Source organism: Rousettus aegyptiacus, unplaced genomic scaffold, assembly GCF_014176215.1.
Source record: "Rousettus aegyptiacus isolate mRouAeg1 unplaced genomic scaffold, mRouAeg1.p scaffold_m13_p_9, whole genome shotgun sequence".
NCBI lineage: Eukaryota > Metazoa > Chordata > Mammalia > Chiroptera > Pteropodidae > Rousettus > Rousettus aegyptiacus.
Genome location: NW_023416312.1, coordinates 99,931,023 through 99,958,155, shown reverse-complemented (window position 1 = coordinate 99,958,155; position 27,133 = coordinate 99,931,023). Strand labels below are relative to the sequence as shown.

The following is a 27,133-nucleotide window of genomic DNA, read 5'->3' as shown; positions in this document are numbered from 1 at the left end:
TGGCATCTTATCCTTAACTGCACCCCTCTGAGTGAGATCCAGCTACCCTTCATCCTCCTAGAAGTCTGAGGTCACATCTGTGAATATCATAGACTCCCAAAAGACCTAAACAATTCCTACCTACACTGAGCCTCCTCAGGGAGGGCTGGAGTTGGCAGCATTGCAGGAAGAGAAGATGGTTGGGAAGTGATCCAACGGTGTTCGAGGTCTCCTCTGCTCCAAGTCTGATGCCTGCAGAGCATTTAGTATGTGTCTAGATGAATGCTTTACTCCGTGGGAGCTATAAAAGGAGTAGACACATCTCTGCTCTTGAGGAGAAAGTCGTTTCATTAGGAAGAAAAGAGTTAAAGCAGATTCCAGTGAGCCTCCACATGCTGGGCATGGTGACAGTGAGACATTCTCTCAGCAGCAAGAAACTGGCTTGATTTGCCTCTCGGTATATGCTGAACACTCCCAACTCCAATGCCCTCCAACCTAGCTCTCTGCCTGCTCCATGAATGTTTGCCTCACGAATGTTCAAAACAATTTGAGAATGAAAGCCCTGAGTACAGAGTCAAATGGTAGCTTTACTGTAGGGAGCGTACCGCTGACTGGAGAAACAAAGAAGGCAAAGGGGTAGGTGTGGGGTGGGGGTGGATGCTGGATGAATGAGAGTGGCTTTATGGGAGATGTGTGCTCCTTAAGAGAGCATGAGACTTAGATGGAATCTTTCAGACCTTCGGCCCACGGCACCAGGACGCCCTACAACAGGGCTTCAAAACCCTTGAACTCCCATTGCTTCGCAGGGATGCATCCCCACTGCCATGGCCTTCTGCTGGATTACTGTGACTTGTCTCATAACTAGCCTTCCTGCCATCTCCAATCTCTTGCTCTGCCGTTCCATCGTCTACACCAAGATGGCTGTTCTGAAGTGCGAAGCTAGGCATGGCAGGCTTCTTTTTAAAATCCTCTCTCTTTTTTCCACTAGAAGCCTACACGCTGCTGTTGGGGCTACTGCCATGTCTCTAGTGATCCCTGAGAAGTTCCAGCACATTTTGCGAGTACTCGACACCAATATCAATGGAAGCTGGAAAATAGCCTTTGCCATCACTGCAGTTAAGGGTGTGGGGCGAAGATATGCTCATGTGGTGTTGAAGAAAGCAGACATCGACCTCACCAAGCGGACAGGAGAGCTCAGTGAGGATGAGGTAGAACGTGTAATCACCATGATGCAAAATCCACTCCAGTACAAGATCCCAGACTGGTTCTTACACATACAGAAGGATGTGAAGGATGGGAAATACAGCCAGGTCCTGGCTAGTGGTCTGGACAACAAGCTCCATGAAGACTTGGAGCGACTGAAGAAAATTTGGGCCCACAGAGAGTTGTACCATTTCTGGGGACTTCCCGTTCGAGGCCAGCACACAAAGACCACTGGCTACCGAGGCCGCATTGTGGGTGTGCTCAAGAAGAAATAAATCTGTAGGCTTTGTCTGATAACAAGTAGTTTATACACTAAAAAATAAGTAATTAAAAAATAAAATAAATAAAATCCTCAGCAAGCACCCCTAAGATGAAATCACATTCCTTCAAGTGATGTTCTTGACTTTTCCCAACCTGTTTGGCCCAATCTACCTGTTTGGCATCATCTTGTCCTATTCCTGCCCACGTAGAACCCATGTTTCAGAAAAACTGTCCTTTCCACTGTTCCTTGAATACATTATGCTCTTTTATGTCTCTAATGCTTTTGTACTTGCTTTTGAACACATTCAAGTTCAAAGGCAATTACCATTTGATCCTAAAAACACCCCCACTATCTCCTGGGGGATGTAAAACATTTAGAACCTCATGATTACATGCATAAGTGAATAAAGAAGATACGATCACAAAAATAGATATACAAATAGAAAAAGGCTAGAAGGAAATACACAAATTTGAAATGTCTCGTTGATTAATAGTTATGAACGGTGTCTTTTTCTTCTACAAGAAGAAATAGCTTAGTGTTGCTATAACACTTTTCTAATAATTAAAAAGACAGCAAGCAATAATGTACCAAATAGTAGCAAGGTAAAGAATCTGCTTTTGGGACAATTATTCAAGTGAAAGAGCAGAGCGGGCTGGATTTACCACAGACACCATTATGGAAAAGAAGAGCCTTGATTCAACAGTGGGAGAGAATGGTCTGAAGCATGTCACAATAGCTATAAAGATCAGGAGGCTTGTGCCCCAGAAAGATAACCGAGACTGCTGTCTGTAAACATGGAGGCAGAGACCAGAATGGGCCGGCTCTGGGAATATAGGTGATGGGTGGAAGTCAGACAACCCCTAGGCAACAGACATGCTGACCCTACTTAGTGCCTGGAGCTGCCGCTTACGTGTCTGGTGGTTAAGAACACGCTGGGTCTGCTGCATAGTTACCAGGGCCATATTCTTGTGGGCGGGGGAGCAGTGAGTTCTCCAGGAGCCTGCTATTGTTTGGGGGATAGCAGGAGCTTCTGAGGGTGAAGGGAGGCAGGAAGGAAAACAATACATGTCAAGTGCCCACGCATGCTAAGAACCATGGTCAGAATTTTACATATAGTTGGTCATGAAACAAACTTTCACAGCTGCTCCATAAGGTACATATCTCTTATTATGCTTTTCAAAATGGAAAACATTGAGAGTGGTTCTAGAACTTCCCTAGCACCTAGCTTGTAAGTAGCAGAGCTAAGAAGTGGCTGTGTACACTCATGAGCAACCTGAAAGGGAACATAAACAAATGGAAGGTGATCACATTGGACAGTGAGATCATGGGGCTTTCGTGACGACTTCTGCTGGTCTTTTAATGTTGTTGTAATAGTATTAAAACAATCTCTTTTGACCATATCCACTAATGTGATCTAAAAGCCAGTTTCAATGAGGATGAAAAGTCTCAAAAGGTAATTGTGATAATTTTTTAAAAGGAATTTTTAAAAATAAAATAAAGAAATAAAAATCAAATAATAAAAGCAAGATATTTAAAATATAATACAGGAAGATCTTCGAATACCAAATGCCAATGATTAAACTCTGTAAGTAATTTTTTACCAATGAGGCAATAAAAGGCAATAAAAATATACAGACAGTTCTCTGAGGGCCGGCCAGAGGCCAGGGATCTTAGCTCAGATGGCCAAGCTCCTGCAGGGTTGATTCCCCTACCAACAGAGCAGGAGATTCTGATGCTGGTGTTCTCAGAGGAAAGACAGTCTTCAAAGTGGAGCTTCTAGAGGAGCTTGCTTTTCAGAGGCTACACTGTTGAGTCCCAGGCATTTCTACAGGTGCTGATGGGGCAGATGAGCAAGCAGGCCAGGCTTAGGCAAGTCCAGGACCCCACAGGCAAACAGAGCAGCTCTCAGTCCCCGCACCCCCAAAAGCCAATGAGAAAAACTGAGGAAACACGTGACCAAGAAGGAAGATGAAGGCTGGTGCTGCGAGGTTGATATCACTGACATGTTTATACCACGTGGCCTAATTGTCACATCACATTCTAAATGCAATCAACAACACAATTTTATATAATGTAGACAATAAAAGCTAAAGAGGTTTATGCTCTTACTAGCCCATAAAACACAATAAACCCCATTTATTCTCATACCAGTGAAAGAAAGAGCTAAACCTTTTAAGCTTCTTCTCGCGCAAATTCTGTCTCAGGTGTATAAATTATGTTTTTAGTAAATGAACCTGTAATCAATTTGTCTATGGCAAAAGAGGATTGAATATACGGTGGGGAGACAGTCTCTTCAATAAATGTGTTGGGAAATCCAGATATTCATATGCAAAAGAATGAAATTGGACCTCTCATACACCATATACAAAAACAAACTCAGAATGGATTAAAGGCTTAAATGTAAGACTCGAAACCGTAAAACTCTCAGAAGAAAACATAAGCCGTAAGCTCTTTGACTGACATCACTCTTAGAAATATCTTTTGGATATGTCTCCTCAGGCAAGAGCAACAAAAGAAAAAATAAACAGATGGGACTACGACAAACTGAAATGTTTTTGCACAGCAAAGGAAACCATCGACCAAAAGGAAAAGACAACCTACCAAATGGGAGAAGATGTCCACCAATGAGACATCCGATGGGGTTAATATCCAAAATATATAAGGAACTCATACACCACCAAAACGAAAAAAAAATCCAATTAAAAAATGGACAGAGGCTCTGAATAGACATTTCTCCAAAGAGTACACACAGATGGCCAAAAGCACAAAGATGCTCGATTTCACCAATCATCAGAGAAATGCAAATTAAACCTGCAATGAGATATCACCTCACACCTGTCACATGGCTATCGTTAATAAATCAACAAACAAGTGTCAGTGAGGATGTGGAGAAAAGAAAACCCTCGTGTACTGTTGGTGGGATTGCAAATTGGTGTAGCCACTATGGAAAACAGTCTGGAGGTTTGACCCAGCGATTCCACTTATGGGCATTTAACTAAAGAAATCCAAAACACTAATTCAAAAAGATACACGCACTCCTATGTTCCTTGCAGCATTATTCACAATAGCCAAGATATGGAAGCAACCTAGGTGTCTATCAATAAATGAATGGATAAAGAAGTAGTACATATACACAATGGAATATTACTCAGCCACAAAAAGGAATGAAATCTCGCCATCTGCAACAACATGGCTGGACCTAGAGGGTATTATGTATGCTAAGTGAAATAAGTCAGATAGAGAAAGACAAACACCATATGATTTCATTTATATGTGAAATCTTAACAAAACAAACAAATAAAACAAAACAGAAACAAACTCATAGATACAGAGAACAAATTGATGGTTGCCGTGAGGTGGGGGGGGGGGACAGTGGACAGATGGGCAGAAAAGGTGAGGGAGATTAAGAAGCACAAATTTCCAGTTATAAAACAAGCCACGGAGACATAATGTGCACATAGGGATTACAGCTAATAATACTGTAATGAATATGTATGGTGACAGATGGTTACTATTGTGGTGATCACTTCATAAGGTATATACATGTCGAATCACTATTGAATCACCTGAAACTCGCATAACATTGTATGTCAACTACAGTTTTTTAAAGTTAGAAAAGCACTAAATTATAGCCGGCAAGTGATTCGAGAAAAAAAAAAAAAAAACATGTTTTCTGTATATATTTTCCCAAATAATTTTTTTCAAAGGAAATCCTATGACTGTGAAACCAAAATTCAGCCTCATTAGAAAAATCAAAAATACATTTTAAAAGACCAGAACCTAGTCAAAAGGTCCAGAAGTTTTAAAAGAACAAAAAGAGTCATCATCAAAGAAAAAAAAATTATACCTTAACTAAGAAATAACAAATTTTAACAGATTTAATTATCTGATAATAATTGAGTTACTAAACTACAAAAGAAAAGCTTAAGAAGATACATTTAGGCAATAAATATGTAAGATTCCCTCGAGGCACAAAAATCATTGACTTACAAAATAAATTCTTTGTTCTCTAGTAGATTCCGACCCAAGTACATCACCTATTTAGTAGTCCTTTTCCTAAAATTAATAGAAAAAGAAATAAAACACAAGTAAATGAAATAAAAATAACCACAGTATCTGAAAAAGAAACCAATTTCTTTGGGAAAGCAGAAGTTTGCTAGGACACTAAGAGCAAAAATGTAACCAAGGAATAAATGAATATTTCTAACAGAGATTTTCAAATTAAAAGACTTTTTCTACTTGCCAACTGTAGTCAAATACAATTGTCGACTAAATTATAGACATTAAATGACAGACTTATTCTAAAGAAAAACCAACGCATGATTAAATCTGCAAGGCATACAAATAAATACAAGAAATTTAAACACTGAATTTCGAAAACAACGTTGACATGAAGTTTTCTATTGCTTTTATAAAGAAATAATTTTGTTAAAAATCGAACCTATCATATTCACGTAAGTCCATGTTCTAATTTTGTTTTTATGTAGCCATGATGAAGATTAGTTTATTCAGTACCCATCATATTACTCCCTTCTAAAAATAAAAGATGATATACATTTAAGGACATGAGCTGAAATCATGGAAACCAAAAGTCTTATTTACATTTCAAAGTCTCTGAAAGCCTTGTGCCAATTCATATAGCTGACGCAAGAAATGCAGGGAAAAAAACTTGAAATTTACTCATTTATTTCCTGCTCTAAATGCACTTCTCTGGTTGTGAAGAGTTGCACTGATATTATTGGATTTTTAGATCTGTATTTTATGCAATGTGCATTTTTAATGTCTGCTACTTTGAAAATGGACCTAACTTCTTAATTTGAAAACTGACCTAAAATCACAGGAAATAAACACCTTCTTTAGTGTGGCTAATATTACAGTAAAAGACCAAACTTTCTTTTGCCTGTTTTCCTGAAAACTAGCTGGCACCAAAGACCAACCAACCATTCCCTCTTGGCCTCTGTACAGGCCGTGCCAGGCTATGCCTCTTCAGTGGGCCATGGGAAACCCTCCAGGAATCCATGAGAACCTTAGCTAACTGACCAGGAAAAAATGGGGGCTTTTTTTTTTCTTTTTTCTATTACATATTGGCAAAGTGCAGTAAATCAGATCTTAAAAGTCCTTCTTATGTGTAAAACCACAGATTCTTGGAGGGTTTCCTGAGGCCCACTAATGGTTTCTCACTTAAGTAATAAAAGGACTATAATGCTGCCAGTTTTCCAAGTTTAAAAAATCAGAACACCTTGAGTCTTACCTCTTTCCTATAGGCTCGCCCTGAAATGCTGCCTGTGACAGAGCAATCTTCATCCTAAACTTTTCGCTCCTTCTTAATGGCTACAGGATAAGGTCCAGTGAAGTCGATCACTAAGAGTATAGACGCCAATCTTAAGGAAACTATGCTGAGTGAAATAGCCAGACACAAAAGGACAAATAGTATCGATTCCACTTATTAAAGTTTTACAGATAGTCAAATGGTGGTTACTAGGAGCTGAAGAAAGCAGCAATGGGGAGTTAGTGTTTAATGGGGACGGAGTTTCAGTTTGGGTAGATGAAAAAGTTTTAGATATGGATGTGGTGAGGACCGTACAGCAATGTGAATGGACTAGACGGCACTGAACTGTACACTTAAAAATGGTTAAGATGGTAAATTTTATGTTATGTATCTTACCACAATACATTTTTTAAAAAGAATATAGGTACCATCTGGGTTTATTCTTATACATAAATCTTGACCTCTGCCCTGATCCACCTAATTCCATCCTGCCTTCTCGCTAGTCCTTAAAAAGCTGTGTTCATTTCTGTCTTTAAGCTTTTCTCTTACTCTCCTGTAGCCTGGAAATCCCCAACTTATTTCTAAGTCTCAAAAAAAAAAAGCTTAAATTTTTCCTTGATTTCTTTGCCCTGATACTTCCTGTTTACTTTCAGATGTGGGCAGTTAATCATGCAGTTTCTTGTTATTTCAACGTTTCACACTGAGCTCTTGCCCTGCACTCTCTCCCTCAGCACATCCTAAGGTCCTTGATGCTGAGAACTGGGTCTCACACTTGGCGTAGTAGAGAACTCTGAGGCACAGAGCGGATGTCAAAGGTGTGATGCACGATCAAATGGTGGGTGGAAAGGAGAAAATTACAGAAAGGTGTCCTGTGGGTTCCATCTTCTTTCAAGCTGGAGAATCTGTGAGGAGTTTGAGGCTCAGCAGAGCCAGTCCCGGGCAGGGAGGAGGATGCATTCCGACTTTGATGTGAGGGAATTTTTCAGAGAGGAAAAGGAATCACAACTCACCTTTGAACTGACCGCCAGGAGTCCATCAACCTTGCCCTGTTCTTCTGTGTCATTGGGAAAGAGCAGAGAGTCCTGAGAAGGTAGTGCTGGGGGAGGACAAAGAAACCATGAGAGACTTTGGCCCTGCCCAAAGCAAGCCCACTCCTAAGCTAAAAATATCCACAGCGATCGGTTACTCCTCACCTGTGAAATGGCACTGTCGCCCGTCCTACCTGCCTCACAGGCAGTGGAGTTCAAAATGAGACAAGAGATAGTGCTTTGCTAAGTGGAAGCCAGGGTGAAAGAAATTATTGAAAGTCTGGGTGGCAGAAACCTTGTCAAGACAGGGTTTACACCAGGTAGTAGGTGACATCTGAGCTACTGTTCTATATCCGACGCCGTGGAGGGCGTAGCCAAGAGAACACCGTGGGGCTTCACTGTCCGGTAGGGCAGCCGTGTAGTCATACATGGCCATGGGCACTTGAAATGCCATTGAGTCTGGTTTGAGATGCGGTGTTCAGGTCAAATACACACTGGATTTTGAAGAGTTAGTGAGAAAAAAAAAAGAATTAAAATATCTCATCGATAACTTCTTATATTGACCATATGTTGAAATAACAATATTTTTAGATACGTTGGGTGAAATACAACATATCGTTTAAGTTAATTTCCCCAGTTTCTTTTGAACTCCAAATACGGTTAGTGGAAGATTTGAAAAGCATACAGGAAGCTTGTATTATGTTCCTACAGGACAGGGCTGTCCCCGGGAAATGCTGCCCGGTACGCCACCACGTGGCGGCTTAACATCTCCAAGGCGACGCATGCCTTCTTTGCCCCAACCATCCGCTCTGGCAGTCCTCGGCGCCAAGCTTCGGCTTCCTCCTCCCTCGGATTAGGGAAGGGCTGACCCACCGCAGCCCCTGGGTCTCACCTCTCTGCCCCACACTATATGGTCACTCTTTCTTCCCATCTGAGGAGTGGGCTCCACGCCAAACCTCCATTGGAGCTCCAACACCGAGACTGTTAGCTTCTGAGTATTGGGGAGGAGCGTCGCCCCCGTGGGGACATGAGGGGGCCGGCCATGCCCGCGGGCAGTGCAGACTGTCTGTGCGCCGGCTTACCTCCAGTGCCCAGCCTCACCTATCTCTTCCAGCAAGCTCTCCCTCAGCTGTCGCACGCGCCACTACAGTCACTCGACGGCAAAGCGCAGGGCTGTCACCAGACCGCGGCTCTACAAGGACGCCAAGTCTGCGACAGGCCCACATAGTGCATGTGCCATGGCCGCCCCCACAACCATTGCAGCCCCCAAGCTCTTCCCTGGCCCTGGGCCGCGGCCACATTTCTTTGAGTTCTCCGACTCTTGGTCGAGCACTCCTCCAAAGAAGCCGTTAGCCATCATTGCCCCCCAAGGACACACGGAGGCGCTCGAGCCCTCTGGAATTATACGCGGAATTATAGTCCACAGTACAAGTGCAGGCAAGGTCTAGGCAAGCACCGCTCCTCCACGGTGGCGGGCAAAGAAGTAGAACTCTTGGCGTCCGCGGCAAGAAACCCGAGGCCGAGGACCTTGGCAATGAGCTGTGCTCAGCGATCTGGCTGGGGGCTCCTGTGGCCAAGCAACCTGCTAACACGCCTACATCCATGTGTGTCGTGGTGGGGAAGGGGACAGTGTGGGTACTGGACAAGCACTCACTGCTCCTGAAGGCTGCAGGGGGCAGAATGAGGATTGCGAAGGTTAACTCCTGCCACAGCTCAGGGTTGAGTGTGTTCCTTGGGTCAGGCACTGGGCTAGACACGGAAGAGCAGGCAACCCAGACAGCACAGGCCTTGCTCTTGGGGAGTTCAGCAACGACACAACATTGGGTTGAGTTGCGAGGATGCAGGAAGGCTCTGAGAACTTAGCCAACTACTAGTCCACAGCAACGGGGTGGGTATGGGGGGTCCTCAGCCCCGCCCCTCCAACCAGGGCAATGCCTGAGATGCCAGGCCTCACCTCCACAGAGCCCGATTTGGATATGGGTCTACAGACCATCTGAATGGGCCAAAGCACTGCTATAAGGAATAATACCATTTAGTCAGGCAAAGGCGAATAGCTAATACTAACTAGTTACACTAATCATCTCTCTAAACGCCCCCAAACCTTATCCAATCTAAATCGAAATTCTTAATTTATCTTCCAAAATTGTTTATTTTGTTCCATTTCCAATACAACCATCATAGTCCAAGCCAGGAGTCTACAATGGAGTTTGTGTACATCTGGGGATTACACTTCCCAAAGGTTAGCTGGACAAGGCTACGTTTAATTTCCAGATGTTTTACTTTCAAGTGCTCAAGAATTGACAGCTCATGTAATTGGGGAGAGGCCTGACCACAAGAGGCGAGGACCGGGTTGGCAGAGCAAGCAGGAGCATGCAGACCACTGAGGAAGGGCGGTTCCTCTCTCTCTCCTTCTAATGCCATCTGAGATCCAATCGATACAGCACAACCCACAGCCCATCGGCCACAAGGAAAGGCAAGCCCAAGAGGTTAGGTTCCAAGTGGAGAAGCAGTTTCTTGAGACGCTGGACGTGTGATACACAAAATGCAAAAGGCCCTGGCCCAGCCAGACATTGGGTCATTTTCTCTGTGGCTGGTATCTGGTACCAGGGCAGCAAAGCTCTTTGGCCCATCCTGCACCCTCAGTGGCTTGGCCTGTGGCCTACAACCCCCAAGTGAGGGGTGGGCAGACTGGGCTGTGGTTTGTGTGGCTGCACATACTTGCAGGTGGCATCTACTCCATGGGATCGCAGCTGGTGCACCTCTAGCCCAGGTGTTCCTCGCCTAGCCTTGGGACAAGACCAGTCCCAGGTGAGGAGAGGAAGAGGGAGGGGAAGGGCAGTGGAGAAGCCCCAGAGGCTCCGCAGCCTTCCCATGAACACGGCGCTAGCCAGCGCACGTCAAGCCTGTCCAGCGGCTATCTGGGGCGCACCCCGGGGTGTGGATCCCTCGCTACGCTGGCGCCCTGAGGGGTCATTCCGACAGGGGCGGGGGACAGGGCTGGGTCCCTGATGGGGCACTAGGACTCTCGGACCCCAGAGGTCCCTACCTGTGCTGACACCCCCCCCTCGGGGGCGGGGAAAGGAGCAGGTGACGTCACCCGAGGTCTCTGGGCGCCTACAGCAGTAGACAGCCCCACCGCGTGACCCGCGCGCGCCAATAGCCCAGCGGTCTCCGGGGCGACGCGGAGGGTCTATATTATACCGCCACTGCGCGCCAGTCCCGACTCCACACTGCAGAGCTCGGTGGCCGCGACCAGGCGCCTGCGCGCTGGCCCACGTGCAGTTCTGACAGACGGACCGCGAGAGCAAGACACACAGGCGGCGACAGCGAGCGCGCGCCAGGCGCAGAGGGACGCCCGCTCCCACGGCCGCTGCGCGCAGCCCCGCGCCGCCCCTGCCGGGACCCGGACCGGGAAGGACGCCGCCCCAGGGGAACGGACCTGCCTCGGGGAGGGTGAGCTCGCGGCCGGGGGCGCGGACGCCCTCCGCCCTGCGCGGCAGGACCGCACGCCTGGGCGCGGATCAGCGCGGGGAGGGGACGTCGGCCACTGCGGGCCTGCGGGGGGCCGGGTTCGGGCCGGGGTCGCGGGGGCGCCGCCGGGGGAGCCGGGCGGCTGGGGTCGGGAGAGGGGATCGGCATTAACCTCGCTCTCGGCCCGTTCGTATTCACAGGCTGTGAAGACCTGAGCAGTCTACCGTCGCCCGCCCTGCGAGTTGGCTCAGATTTCTGTGCATCTCGCACTGATCAGTTCCCCATAAATTAGACGCCGTAGAGTTCGGAACCAGCCATGCCGCTGACCCTGTTGCAGGACTGGTGCAGAGGAGAACATCTGGACACCCAGAGGTCCATGCTCATCCTGGGGATTCCTGAGGACTGTAGCGAGGATGAGTTTGAGGAGACTCTTGAGGAGGCTATCACGGATCTGGGCAAGTACAGGGTCATTGGCAGGATGTTTAGGAGGGAGGAGAATGCCCAAGCATTTCTCCTGGAGCTTGCCCAAGATATCGACTACACTTTGATCCCCAGGGAAATACCCGGAAAGAGGGGGCCCTGGGAAGTGGTGATAAAACCTCCTAACTCAGACGATGAATTTGTTAACAGACTGAACCGCTTCTTAGAGGAAGAGAGGCGGTCAGTGTCAGACATGAACAGAGTTCTCAGATCGGACACCAGTTGTCCCAATGGCGTCTCACCTGACTTCTGGTCTTGGGCCCAGACTCTGGGGGTGGCAGTGCAGCCTCTGCTAGAACAAATGTTATACCGGGAACTCAGAGTATTTTCTGGGAACACTATGTCTGTCCCCGGGGTGTTGGCCTTTGAAGCCTGGCTTGAGCACACCACTGAGGTACTACAGATGTGGCAGGTGCCTGAGGGGGAAAAGAGGCGGCGGCTGATAGAATCCTTGCGGGGCCCTGCTCTGCAGGTAGTCAGCGGGCTCCGAGCCCACAATGCCGCCATAACTGTGGATGAGTGTCTGGAAGCCTTACAGCAGGTGTTTGGATCTGTGGAGAGCCGTAAAATTGCCCATGTGAAGTTTTGTAAGGCCTATCAGGAGGCAGGAGAGAAAGTCTCCAGCTTCGTGTTACGGTTAGAACCCCTGCTGCAAAGAGCCGTAGAAAAAAATGCGGTGTCACGAAAGAATGTGAACCTGACTCGCCTGAAACAAGTCTTAAGCGGGGCCACCCTTACTGACAAACTTCGAGACAGGCTTAATCTGATGAAACAGCAAAGGAGACCTCCTGGTTTCTTGGCGCTGGTGAAGCTCCTCCGTGAGGAGGAAGAGTGGGAGGCCACTTTAGGTCCTGAGAGGGACAGTCTGGACCTGCTGGAAGCAGGCATGGGGTCATCTGCCACAGCCTGTGGTTTCAGAGCAATGCCTTCCCCGGTCCCCGACAATACTGTGTATTCCGAGCCTTCCCAAAGTTCCCGGCGCAGGAGGGGCAGAGGCCGCCGCCGCCGTCGCCGAGGGGGTGCATCAAGGGCTAACTCTCAAAGTTCGAGAAAATACGGAAACCACTCATTCTGCTATAGCTGTGGAGAAGATGGCCACATCAGGGCACAGTGTATCAACCCTCCAAACCTTGCCTTAGTGGAGGAGAGGCTGCAGGCTGCAGAGGAGTCGGGAAACGGGAGCTGGGCTTGGGGCATGAGCCATCCCAAGCCCTATGCCAACTAGGCTCAGGGGGACAGGGCGGCTTTTCTTACAAGAGGATGAGGAGACAAAACTGGTGTTGGATGAAAAGGCAGGGGCAGTCCACACAGAGAGCAGACGACTTGAGTGGGGAGGAGGAGCAGGGCGGCCAGGCCCAGGCCGGGCCCACTCTCCCTCCAGAAGCTGAAAGTGTCTCTGCCCAGAAACACAAAATCGGGTCAGGAAGAATCCAGCACAAGACTCCGACGACGGACCAGAGATGCGAACATGAGGCCACCGCACCTGGCGCAGGGCGTGCCCAGGCCACAAGCAGTCACACCGCCACGGCAGAAGAAGAAGGAGGTACGGCGGGGGGCTCTGGCCTCGGCCCCGTCGTCTGCCCACCCCCAGATGCCCACGCTCTGGGCTCTGAGTTAAGAATGCAGACCGGTCCCTGTGCCCTGGAGGAGCCTTCCCCAGGGAACCTTTCACCAGAAGCTGACATCGGCCCTGAAGAGCTGCAAGGCACAGAGATAGTGACCCCCCTCCAGGGGGGGGACCACGGGGTCCAGCCCGTCTTCAGAATCGTCTGCACTGCTCTCGGGGAGCCCCAAGAAGGAAGCACCGACGAGCCCCTGCGCCAGTAAGGCCAGGAGACCCAAAGGCCCTGGAGCCCAGTGCCAGCCTGCAGGCAGTCTCCTCCCCCTGCGGCCTGGAAGGGCTCCGGGGGCCAGGAGAGTGAAAGCAGGCAGGGGTCGCTGGGTACTGGGGCTCGTGCCCCACAGCTGGTGTTAGGGGGCAGGGAAGCTTTTGTTCCAAAGCAGGAGGAGGAGGAGGATGGAAGATAAGGAGGTGGAGGTGCCGGAAGGTAACGAGGAGGAGGAGGAGGAGGATGGAAGATGAGGAGGAGGAGGAGGAGAGCAGGAGGAGGAAGAGGCGAAGGTTTTCGGGGTGGGGGGCGGGTGGGCGGGGGGATTGTTGGTGGGGGGTTTGTTCTGCTTGTTCTTGTAGAGCCACTGGAGACCTGGAGAGAGCAGGCAGGAAGACTGGGACTGGCTTGTCGAACCACCGCTCCGCAGCTGCCAAGGCCAAGGTCAGCTCCGGCCCCAAACACTGCCAACGCGGGCAGTCGGCCTGGGAGCATCCTTGAGCGGCCTGTCCCCAGGTGTGCGTGCACCTGGCTGGCTGTCCCAGCCTCCCTAGCGGGGCAGCCCCTCTGGCCTGTGCTGGGAGCTCCACCGCCAGCCAGATCTCTGCTCACTCTCATCCTTGTCGTGAGCTCGATTTCTGCTTTCTCAGTGTAGTTAGGCCAACCACTGCTTGTCCTTGTGAAGATGTGTGTTCTCTGAGCTGTCCCCCATCCCAGAGACCCCGAGACCAGTCCCAGGAGATGCGGGAAGGATGGACGAGGCCGTGGCCGGCATTCACCCGTGGCCTCGGGAAGGAAGAACCGGACCAGGACTGAGAGAGACTGCCGGAGTCTCCACGGGGACTGTGCTCTGATGTGCCATCTTGTTGTTCCTTGTGACTCAGTTTCCTCGGCTCGGTGGAGTGTCCCCTGCTGTGTTTTCCAGCGTCCTTTGACTGTCTTGTGTGTGCCTTAGGGCAGGGCCAGGCCCCAGCATGTCGGCCAGAGGGGGACGGGTGCCCTGCAGGGAGTGGACGTCACCAGCGTCCATCGTCCTGCACAGAACGATCGTGGGGTCCTCAGGGAGGGGGACTGTGGAGGAGGGGGAGGGGGAGGGGTGAGGTAGAGGGGGCAGCTGAGGCACCCCGGCGGGGACCTCAGGGGGAGGGGGGCTGAGACCTCTTGGCTGTAGTTGCTGTTAGAAGTTCCTATCTGCGTTGGCTTTCCCTTTCTTCGATGGTTTCAGTAAATGCTTTTCTTCAATAAATTTTATTAAATGTTTCAGCTGAGTCTTGCCTCTGCTGTGGGAAATGGAGGGCGGGGTCTGCTGGGGTGGGGGTGGGGGGCAACAGTGGCATGGTCAACATTGGTGTATGTTCAGGGCAAAGTCCATGAAGTCTGTGAAGTGTCCTAATTTCAAAAGGTAGTCAACATTCAGGGAACAGTGGCTTATCGATCCAGACAAAGGAACTGAGCTAACAGGCTGGGTGCTGCCAGTCAATAGGATGCTGTTGGGAGTGGGCAGTGGCCGCTTGTAGTCCCAGGGCACTCAGGGAGCTCCCCAAGAATAAGGGAGAGCAACAGACATCAAGCAGGAACCAGCAGTCCCAGGATACCCTGTTGGGATTCGGGGCATTCAGACCTGGAGTATCAAAACCAGGCCGGCCTGCGTCAGTGTGTATGTGAAAGTGTGTAAGTGTGGGAAAGAATGTATGAATGAGTCGTTCTTGAATGCGTGTCAGTATGCACGCCAGTGAACATGTGTGAGTGAGCATGTAAGACTGTGAATGTGTATAAATGTACATTTTAGAGCGTGCTGGATGTGAACGTTTGTGCGTATGTATTAGTTTGTGTGTTCATGAGTTTCGTGAGTGACTGTGTGTGAGTATGTAGGTGTGTGAATGTATGTTTACATGTGCTAGTATGTGTCAGTGGATATTATATATATACATCAGTGTACGTGTGTGAGTGTGTATATATGTGAGAGTGAAGTCTGTCAGCGTGTGTCAGAATGCATGCGTATGTGCATGAATGTGTACATGGATGGATGTCTAGTGTGCGTGTGTGAGTATGTATGGGCTTGTGTTTGCAAGTCAGTGGGTGTATGACTGCAAGAGTGACTGGGTGTGTATCTCTGTGTGTTCATGTGTATAAGTAGATATTTGTGTCAATAAGTATGTGAGAGTGTGAATGTGTGTGAATGCGTCACTAAATGCACATGGGCGTATGTGAATGTATTCGCGAGTCAATGGATCTGATGTTGCATGAGTGTGAGTGTACGAATACGTCTGAGTTTGAGTGTATATGACTTAGCATGTGCATGAGTGTATATGTGTTAATGTGTGAGTGAATGTAGGAGAAGGTGTGAGTTTTTGTGTGAGTGCATGTATTAGATTGTTGGTGTTTTTTTATTTCTTTGAGGAATCAAAGTAGAGAGTTGGGAAAAAGGCAGTAAGGCACATACGGCTTCTTCACAAAGCAGGAGCCAGACTTCCGTTGGTGCCAGGCTCATGAGCCCTACATCTAGCTGGGGCACAGGGTAGGACTAGCTTTAACTTTAGAAGAAAGTCCACACAGACTTCCAAAGCTCTTATAACGATTGATACTCTCATCAGCAGCTTCCATTTCTTGGGGTTTTCAAAAGAATCTTGTGCTGTAAGCTTTGAACTTTTAGCCATTGTGGTTGGTGACTCATTGTGGTATCTTGTTGTGAGGTTGATTTTTATTTCTGTGATGATTAACGATATGGAGCATTTTTGTATGCTAACTAGCTGTCTATCTTCTTGAGTGACATGTTTAAGTCTCTCACCTAGTTGTCAACTGGGGTCCTTGACTTTTTTATTATTCAGTTGTGCAAGTCGCCAAAATAGTCTAGATACAAATCCTTTGTCACATATGTGTGTTGGGAATATTTTCTCCCAGTCGTACCTTGCTTATGCGTATTCTTAGTGGTATCTGGTCATGAGCAGATGGATTTAACTATGCTGAGGTCCACTGCATCATTTTTTTTTCTTTTATAGTGTTCACATTCTGGGTCTTGCCTAAAAGACATTTGCCTGGCCTACATTTGCAAAATACTGTCATATTGTCCTATGTTTTCTTCTAGAAACTCTGTAGTTTGAGCTTTTGCATTTAGGTCTTACGATGTACCTAAATTAACTTTATGTGTTTTGGAGAAGTGTGAAGTCAAGATACATTTGAAAGGATTTTCATTTTGACACTGATTTTTATCCGGAATGTTAGCCCAAAATCAGTTGACTATGTACCTGTGGGTGTATTATAGTGCTCTACAGTCTCTCTTCTGTGTTTTTTCAGTTCTAGAGTTTCTATTTGGTTCTTCATTATAGTTGTTATTCTTCATTTAAGATTCTTCCTCATTAGTTCCTTCGTTATATTAATTTTCCCCATTTCGATTCTGGAGCACACTCTTTTTTTTTTTTTACAGTTGCTGTTTTTAAGTCTTCATGTGCTAATCCCATCCGCCTTGCCATTTCTGGACATACTGGCATATTTTCCCTTTGGTTATGCGGCACGATTTCCTCCTTCCCATGTCTAGAAATTTTTGTAGAGAGGCTGCCCACTTTGACTGCTGCGTTGTGAAGTGTCTTGGTGTTGTCATTTTCCTTATTTCTGTGTTGAGTTTTGTCCCATCAGGCAATTTGTTTACGTACGGACCAGCATGAGCCTTTCAAATGCTTGATTTTAAGCTTTGTTAATGTAGGTCTTGTAGAACTGTCTGAGCCTTCCTCCTAATGTGTGGCCTTTCTGGGTTCTGTGATGAATATCTGGGCGTTTCATTGTGGTCTCTCCACTCTGGCTGGTAAGAACACTGTATAAGCTCTGGTAGGCCTCCAGCTCATAGCTTCTGAAAAGTGGTCTGTGCTCAACCTTGTGGTGTCTCGATCTGAGCATACAGAGTTAATATAAGATGTAGACTTCTCAAAAACTTTGTGCAGTCCTCTGGAGTTCTTTAAATGCCTGGTTCCCTTATCTCCAGTATACCGCTTGCAAAATGGAGTACCAACCAACACCATAACTCAGCAAGACTGCCTGTATTCTCCCTTTTCCATAGACTAATAGTACCTCCAAACCAGTAGCTGGGCTGATCTTTGGTCCCACCTTGTTTGTTTGCCTTCTGTCAGACCTCACAGTCCTGGAAAGCTCTCTTTAGTCAAAGTGCTCACAATGCAACAGATGGAGTCAAATGGTCAGAAGATATTTGGAACCTAGAGAGAAGGCTCATGTGGATGGGGCCCAGGGTGATGGATGAAAGGACAAGGAGAGGGAGCAGGTCCTCAGGAAGGTTGAATGGGGCTGTAAAAGGCCTGTGGTGCCCATGCTAAGAACTTTGGGCTTCTGTCGCACATGCGCAGCAAGCCACTGGAATCTCCAGGGAAATATCATCCCTTTCTATATAGACAACATTTATATTGGACTAGTGGACCAAACTACTTGATCTTATCAAATTATACCTGCAAGGACCTTATTTCCAAGTAAGATCACATTCTGAGGTATTAGGGGTTAGACTTCATCATGCAAATTTGGAGGGACACAATTCAGTCCATAATACAGCCTCAAAGATAAGGCACTAAGCATGGTACTAGCAACCGGACCAATTAGTTTTTAGCAGTATATACTTTTTTCTTAACGACATGATAAAAAGTTGACCATAATGTTTAATAAAATTAATAGATTTATTTCTGATGTTTACTGAGTATGATTTATTTATTCCCCAAAGACTGGCACTAGAGTAGAATAAACACAGGATACATGCCATGCTTTCCATCACAATGCCTTATTTTATCACATAAATTTTTAGTTACAAATCACATAGGTTTGTAATAAACCAGATGATGAGAAATAGCCTTATTACCCAGTTTTCAAACTGATTAGAAAAGGGATAAGGTATATTACCTCTATTTACCTCTACAGCATTGAAATCTTGATATTGTCATTTCTAGTAATATCTATATTCAAAGAAATACCTTATCGTGAATTTCTTAGCAGTTTAAAGATAGTCTTCCAATTGCATATTAACACAATTATTTAATTTAAAAAATAAAGTCGGACTGTTCTGATGGAAATTAAGGCTTGTTTGCCTCATAGGTGTGACAAATGCTGAAGGCTTTTCCCAGTAGTTGCACAGAATTTATTTCCCATATATTGAATGAGCTAGATCTGCAACTTTAAGGTTTTGAGAACACTATATTGAACACATGTATAAGGTAAGAGAACTTCTATCAAAAATTAAATATTGTAAAAAGTGCGTTTACATTAATATTTAGTGTGCCCGGACTTTGCAGAGTAAATCAGATAAAATAGAGTACATAGTTCTAGGTGAAAGAGTAAGAGAAAGAATTCATAGCCGCATCTTCCAAAGGCCTTTTGTTGTATTTCTCAGAACTATGAACTGAAGAACTCTGATAAGTGGGAGAAACAACTCTTTTGCAAGTCAGGTGGTTTTCAGTGCTTGGCAAGGAGACTTCATCGAGTCGTCAGCTGATTGATAGGTCCTTAAAAACAAGTTCTGATGAGACTGTTGTGTGATGATTGGCAGACCTCACAGAAGGAATTCAAAGAACGAAATAACATACTATATTAAATCTTGTTTTGCTCTGATCTGCTTGTTTAGATAAAAAAAAGACAGGTAGGATTACAATTAGAGCAGGATACTTCCTCATACTTATACACCTCATACTTGTCCTTGAAAACATTAATTTATTGAAAACAAATCCCACTCATCTCTTCTAAAAATTCATTTCCAACCAAATTTTACTTTTCATGTTAATTATCAAAAGAAAATTTACTAGTTCTGTTATTCTGAGCAACTAGGTACTATGGTTAATAATTGTAATGATGAAAACTAAAAAATTTAGAGTCTTAGGGTCATAATGGTGATTCTCTGCAACAAATATGTATCAATAGATCAGATAAAATTATATGAGGGAAGAGAGATAGAAATATGAGTTCGAAGAGAGGAAATGGGGATGCCAATTTTCCAACTTAGAATGGAGCATTTTTGTGTACTTTTAAATAGATGATGATGGCTGTCAAATAGCCAGGATATTTAGATTTCATGGATACCATCGAAATAGTTAATGATGTTAAAGTTGTATTTTAAAATGTCAACATTTACAATATGACAGAAATGATGTATTTATAACTATTTAAACTGAGAGTGAAATATTTTAGATGTTGGCTTCCGTGTGTGAAGGGGGTTTGTGAGCAAACACTGACTACGTCCCATCTAAGCTGTCCTCTGCCAGCTAGGATTCTGCAGTAGCCCACTAACTGGTCTTCTGAAAAACCACTTTGCCCCCTCCAAAACTTTCTCCACACACACTGAACAAGAGTGATCTCTTAAGATCCAAATCTGATCACATTCAATTCCTTGCTTAGAAATCATTCAACAACTTCCCATTGTGTTTTCAATTAGGGTTAAAATCCTTAACCTAGTTGACACAGCCTGAGAGGTGTGATACCTGTCTGTCGGTCACAATGATCTCAAACCAGCCTCCCACCCTTGCTGGAGCCGCCATATTTCAGCCCCTCTTGGATAATATTGTCCCCACCGCTGGACGTTTGAATACTGCTGTACCATCAGCCTGGAATGCTTTCACTTCTTTCTTGCCCCCAGGTGTTTCCTACATGTCCTCCAGGTCTCAGCACCAGCACCATTTCCTTAGGAAAGAATTTCTTGACTTTCCAGACTAACTCATATCCCCCTAGAGAATTCTCACATAGCATTGTGCACTTTGGCTTCATTGCATTAGGCATATTTGCCATTCTACATGTATTAACAGGCCCACCAAGACTCGGGAGGGATTTTAAAAAAATCAAAGTTTCTGTCTCTTCACATGCGTTCTCACCCCTTCCATGGATCAAACTCTCAGTTCCTTTTAATTAAGAAAACAGCTTTTCGGCCTGCTTTCACTCCTTCCCACACTACAGTTTCTAGGGCACTGTCCATGCTATGACTTCTTGTACACTTGGTGGCTCTTGACAGTAAAAAGGACCATTTTTCTGATTCGAGCACCTGGCTCTGGCAACCAAGAGTCATGGTTTTCAAGAGGATTTCCTTTGCCAGGCTCCATAGAAGTAAACAAATAAAAAGCCAAAGGTTATACCCTTTGCTCTCTTTGGACATTTCCCATTGTGCTTACTGCTCAGATCCCTGAACTCTAAGGCTGTACTTGATTTGGAGCAAGCACTCAAGGAACATTGGTTGATCCTTTGCATCTCTGGAAAGAAATGCACATAAAGAGCTTTTGCTGCCACCTGAATGGACACTTGGATGCTGGGGTGAGGGTGGGTGGATCCTCTTGACAGGTATGATAGAGTGTATCCCCCAGCATTTGTTTGTGGGATAAGTTTCTCATAGCCTGTGGTCACCCCTTAGACTAGCGGTCCTCAACCTTTTTGGCGCCAGGCACTGGTGCTCCTACGAGAATCTAATGCCTGATGGTCTGAGGCAGAGCTGAGGCGGTGTTGCTGGCACTGGGGAGCAGCTGCAGATACAGATGAAGTTTCTCTCGCTGGCCCACCAATCACCTCCTGCTGTGTGGCCCAGTTCCTAACAGGACACTGGCCGGTACCGGTCCACGGCCTAGGGGTTGGGGACCCCTGCCTTAGACTATGCACTGATTTAGGGCAGGGTCTGTTTCTGCTCTGGCCCACAGGCATGGGCTCAGCACATACTGTAATGAGTGGACCATAGTGGGTACAGCTTAACTCCATGTTGGATGAATTAAAGAACGTCTTCATTTTGTGTGGGAAAGGCCCTGGGAGCTCCCCAAGTTCACAGGGATGGAATTTCCTACCTTTGGAGATGGTAGAGAGAAATGGTAAAGCATATCTTTCCTTTCCCAAGAGAGAAGGACCAGAAATCCTTTTTACATCTGACCCCCTAGAGGCTAAAAGAGTGCTTACATTTGTAGAAGACCGGATGTCAGTCGGAAGAGTGAGGGCCCAGGAAGGCAAGCCATAGACAAGTAGTCAGAGCCTTCAGAGCTCGCTAAGGGTCCATCACACTGGGTTGGACCAGGCTCCTGAGTGGGGATGTGGACTGGACTCAATTACCCAGGTCAAGGCATTACAGGGCAGGACATATCTTTATTCTTGGCACAGAGGCGGCAGGTCAGGAGACATAGACCTTCTCTCCTCTGTAAGAAGGCAGGGCTGGGAGAGTAGGATCCAGCATAAGAACAACACTGGGCCAGGTCTTCCTTGCAGTAGCCCAATTCTGCATGGAGATTGTTATTCCTAGCATCTGTATATCTAAAGGTTCCTGAGTTTCCACTATCCTGTCCCTCAGTGGCGTCTGACCCTGATCATCTGCCTTGCATGATACAGGAGGTAGAGCCTGGACAGGAACACTGCACCCATCATGGCAGGGAACACAATATCACCTCAGAAGAGTGCAGGAACATGGAATCTTCAAAAAGACTACCATGTATATTCTCACAGGGGATTCTCACACCCTCCCAGTGAGACAAGCTGATGGCTCCAGTTGACAGATGAGGAAATAGGGTTTCTCCAAGGAAGAGCTTCCCCAGGCAAACACAGTGGAATCCAGGTGTCTTATTTAGCTCAAGCCATCATAACAAAATATCACAGACTGGACAGCTTAAACAACAGACCTCGATCTTCTTAAAGTTCTAGAGACTGAAAGCCCAAGATTAGGGTGCCAGCGCAGTCAGTTTCTGTTGAGAGCTACCTTCTTGACCTATAGGTAGCTGCAATCTTCTTGTGGGTTCGCAGAACCTCTTATTTGTGTATTTGGGGTGGGGTGGAGGGGGTGTAATTTACACTCCCATTGCCAGTTCTTGACATGAGGACCATCCCAATCTTGACCTAAGGCAGAAAGAAGCCGGCAGTGGCCAGCAATGCCCTGAGTCCCACATCTATACTGAGCCAATTGCCACCTAGCTCCTCCCACTTAATGCACTCATATTCACATTAGCAGGGATTAAGGTTAAGGGACATGTCTGAGGTCACTCAGCTTAGGGGCAACCAAGTGGAGAGAAATACCAAGACTTCCTCTGCTGCCGTGACCATTTCTATGCTTTCAGCTAGGCTGGCCACCCCCTGAACTTTATTCCCAAAAGGCAGTACTTAAGGACGCGTGTTATGGAAGTATTCTGTCACCTCGTGGCCTGGGGCTTCTGTGAATCTTGATTGAAGCATCTCCATGACACCTCACTGTAAAGTGCTTCTGTATTTATTCCTCCATGTGGTCAACATCTGCTGGGTGCTGGCTGGGTGTGTGGCCCAGTGCTGGCACTCAGGGAGACCACATCTAAAGATGGAAGACCATGGCAGCTGAACTGAGCAGATGGCATAACCACAATTTCTTTACCTTGACCGTGGACCTCAGCTCCCCAGAAGGCCAGGCAGGAGTGTGGCCAGAGCTAGGGTGGGAGGGAGGAGGGAGGAAGAAGGTGGAGTGTATATCTACCTGGGCATCACATGAGACTTGAATGTGAGTGTGGCCACAGGAACTCATCTCCACTTGTCGGCCCACTTTTTAACACTTCCTTTCACAAAACACGAGGGAGGGGACAACTGCTGGTGCAGTCCCCATGTCGGGTCCTCTCCTCCTCTGGGCTCACACACAAGTGAGAAATCTGAGCTCTTGCTTGAGCCTTCCCTGTGTCTTCCCCCTCTCTGGAGCCTATATTTTCCCTTTTCTCTTAAAGCCTCCTGTCCAAGGAGGCCCAGACTGTCACCATCTGGCCAAGAACACTGTAGAAGGCCCTCTCTGCTTCAGGATTTCCCTCCTGATGCCCAGTTTACCACACAGCAGGTCTGATCCTTGCCATCAGCTCACTTTGAACCCATCAGGGCTCCCCACAGCCCTTGGAGGAAAGGTCTCAGGTCCCTGGCAGATGGGAGAATGCTAACAGATTCTGGTATTTGCTTGAAAGAAGGCACCAAGGGCCTCCTCTGGGCCAGACTCTGTGCTAGGCGCTGGGGATCCTGGGGTGAGAAATGCAGGCAAGGCTCCTTCTCCTGGGGGGCTTGTTTTCTGGGTAGGGAGCCCCTGAAGCCAAAAGCAATGACCCAGACTGGCATCTATCATGCAATGATACATCAATGAATGCTGCTAATGTCACTATGAATGGAGAGTATTCTGGGGTCCACATGCGATGTGCGTGGCCAGGCAGAGGAGTCCTCTGGGAGGAGGGGACATTTCAGCTGAGACTTTAATGAGGAAGAGGAGGACTAAGAGGCTGCCACCATGATAAATTCTTGGGTTGGATTGTCCCATACAGAGAAAGACAGAAAGCGAAGGCTACAGGTGGGCGTTAGCTGGGTGTACTTTGGGGCCAGCTGAGAAGGCCAATGCAGCAGGACTCTGGTGACAGGGGCTGGAGAATAGGTGGTGAGGGAAGAGGAGGCCAGTTTCTGGGGTGGGGGGCTGTTAACCAGCAGGGAGGACTTTGAAGTTTACTCTAAGGAGATGGAAAGCCGCAGAGAGGATCTGTCACCAGGGAGAAGCGGGGTCTGGTGGTGTTACAGAGTTTGCCTTGGCTGCCACGTAGGCAGGAGTGGAGTAGAGAGGGGGGCCAGAGTAGAGGCAGGAAGAGCAGGAGATGGGGTCAGAGACCACAGAGACATGGAGAGGGCAACAGTCACGGACTAAAGTCAATAATCGATGATGGGTTACACTGGGGTCAGGAATAAAAGAGAGAGAACAAAGAATCCTGGCATCTTCACTTGAGCAATCAGGTGGAAAGCAGAGCCCTTGAGGAAGCCTGGAAAAGAAGTAAGCATGCTGAGGGGGACGAAGCGCTCTGGCTTGGACATTCTCCTTCTGAAATTCCCATAAGGCATCCAAGTGGTCAGTCTGAGGAGCATGTGTGGAGCTCAAGGAAAAGGAACATTTGGAGCAGGCAGACGGCCCCTCTGATGACGACCTTGAGGGTCCCAGGGCTGAGGCTGGGAGTTCACCTCCACCACAGTGAACTTGAGCAAAAGAGGAGGAGGGAGTTCTAAGGACAAGGAAGCAGAGAGAAAGGAGATCAGCCTGAAGATGAGATAGATGTTACAGAAGCTGAAAAAAGAAAGGGTTTTGAGAAGGAAGGAAAATCAACTATGCTGACAGGTGGCGCAAAATGAGGGTCTAGAGGTAACGAAGGAGAGGCAGCTGAGGCGTCACAGTCCAGCCTTGGCAGAGAAGGCAGCGGGTGCCCTGAGGCAGAGCTGGAGAGTCAGCAGGTGTAGAAGGAAGGAAGGTAGGAAGAGGCGAGGCTGAAAACAGTACAAATGAGTTGACAGTTGGTGACACAAGACCCGCATATGTTCCTATGGAAGCACACTCTCTAAGGAAGGACTCCAGACAAATCAGGGCGGAAACCAGGAGGACAAAATGAGGTGCAAACCATGGCAGGTGGACTAACACCAAGATATGGTGAAGAGAAATTCTCCAAGGATGCGTTGGGAGCAGCAGTTCACTTGTATAATAGGCTGGTTTGGCTCGCAATGGGAAGAAGGGAAGGGAGTCCACACACAAAGCCAACTTGGAAAAGTTTGTAACAGAACACCCACGTTTCTTCATTTACCCAGCATTTACCACCCGAGAAGTAAGAAAGCTGTGAGAATTAGACCATATGGGCAAGCTAAGATCCAACTATGAGAGCAACTCCAGTGCGATCTGCTTCTGGTAGACGAGAGTGCCTTTGAACTTGACGCTTGAAATTTTCTCCTAGAAATAGGCCATCGATACTTCTCAGCAGTGTGGAGGAAATAAACAAAGGAGATTCACAGTAGAGGAACCAGGAATGGGTGACAAACTTGTGAGAAGATGCCCAACCTCATTGCCAACCAAGGAAATGCAAGGTACGTGATAAGAAGGTAGTGCCTCTCCCCGCTGAGTGGGCAAATGGTTAAGTCTGGGCAAGATCAAAGGTTACTCAGGCTGTAGGGAACACAACCACTCCCACGCTGCTAGGGAGAGTGAACATAGGTTCAGCCACTCATGGGAGATAACGGATTAGCAATGCCTGCTCGTAGCGGCAATGGGCACAGCCCAAATCCGAGGAAAACCGCTACTTGATGGACATGCCAGAGCCTGCTGTGGCTCAGACAGGTGTGCAGGGGGTGCTGCTGGCAGCAGTGTCTATAACAGCCAAAGAATGGGAACAGCCTGAATACCCATCCATAAGATCACAGACAAATAAACTAGGGCTGCGATTCAACCAGGAGCATGAGCAAGCGGGATGATCGGAGGAACCTTGAGCAGTAAAGCTTGAGTGGGAAAAGCAGAACGCAGAAGAGGGCGTCTGCTCAGATGCCAGGCAAGGAAAGAGGAGAGCGGGCAACAACATTTGGAGGTGTGACTGGGGAGGAACTTGTCTGCCATCTAACTGGTGGAGAAGTTGTTCACATGGGCCCAGACTCGTGACAAGACAGGAGCTGGATGGAGAGACCCAGAGGGTCGGCAGCTGTGTTTTGAGCTGAGGAGACACGGCCTCCCTGCAGTGTCTAGGCTAGGCAGCAAAAAAAGGGGAAAGGTCCATCCTACTGAAGAGGCCTTACTCTGAGTCAGACAGGCAGAGGTCTCTGGGGAGGCATGACATCCGCACTGCCCTCAGGGGCCAAGAGAGCACTGCCCCAGAGCCCATTAGGCTAGCCAGACACAAGGGACAGGAGTCCTGTTCAGCAAACTGGATCTCTCATAAAAACTCTCAGGCAGAGCCCCCAATTTTGTTATTTCACTGAAGCCTGGATGAGGGGCAAGGAACTCCCCAAAACACACAGTAGGTAAAGACAAAAGAGGTTATGCTTTAAGTAGCAGAAACCCATTCTTGTAATTTGCACTTAGAGCAAGCTAAATAGGAAAAGCCACGGCACCGTCCCTGAGGCTGGCCGCTGGCACCGGGACAACGAGACGCTTTGGCCCATCCTGCACCCTCCGGGGACTAGGGCTGCAGCCTGCAGCCCCCAAGGGAGGGGTGCGCAGAGCAGGGCGTGGTGTGTGCGAGCGCTCACGCGCGCAGCTGGCGTCGACTCCACGGATTCGCACCTGGTGCCCCTCTAGCCCAGGGCTCCCCGCCTAGCCTTGGGACAAGGCTAGTGCTGGGGGGCGGGGCGGGGGAAAAGGTGAGGACGAGGGGGGGGGAAGGGGGGGAGAGCAGCCGAGAAGCCCCAGAGGCTCCCCAGCCCGGGCCTGAACTCGGCGCAGGCCCGCGCACCGCAGGCCGGTCCCGCGGCTCTCCGGGGCCACCCCGGGGACCACTCGCCACGCCAACTTGCTGAGGGCACGTTGGGGAGCGGCGGGGGGCGGCGCCGGGTCCCCCACGCGCGCAAAGACCCTCAGACGCCGGGAGTCCCGCCGGCGCCGACGCCCCCGCGGGGGCGGGGAGAGGAGCAGGTGACGTCACCCGAGACCCCCGGGCGCCCGCGGCGGCGGCGACAGCCCCGCGGCGTGACGCGCGCGCGCCAGTGGCCCGGCGGTCTCCGGGGCGACGCGGGGGGTCCCCGCTGCGCCGCCGCCGCGCGCCCGCCGCGAGTCCGCACTGCAGAGCGCGGCGGCGACCAGGCGCCTGCGCGCTGGCCCACGTGCCGCGCCGACAGACGGACCGCGAGAGCAAGACACACAGGCGGCCACAGCGAGCGCGCGCCAGGCGCA

At 48.1% G+C, this 27,133-nt stretch overlaps 2 protein-coding genes across 2 annotated transcripts; both read left to right on the top strand.

The window, feature by feature from the left end:
• The first annotated feature begins 998 nt into the window (after nucleotides 1–998).
• Nucleotides 999–1,457, top strand: LOC118607881 (40S ribosomal protein S18-like). Its single transcript, XM_036227313.1, has one exon. The coding sequence runs from the start codon at nucleotides 999–1,001 to the stop codon at nucleotides 1,455–1,457; it is 459 nt and encodes a 152-aa protein (XP_036083206.1).
• Nucleotides 1,458–11,133: 9,676 nt separating this feature from the next.
• On the top strand, nucleotides 11,134–12,990 carry PNMA3 (PNMA family member 3). The gene is made up of 2 exons (XM_036227226.1): nucleotides 11,134–11,194; nucleotides 11,413–12,990. Exon 2 carries the CDS (start codon nucleotides 11,529–11,531, stop codon nucleotides 12,915–12,917), a length of 1,389 nt encoding a protein of 462 aa, XP_036083119.1. The 5' UTR covers nucleotides 11,134–11,194; nucleotides 11,413–11,528; the 3' UTR covers nucleotides 12,918–12,990.
• Nucleotides 12,991–27,133: the final 14,143 nt, after the last annotated feature.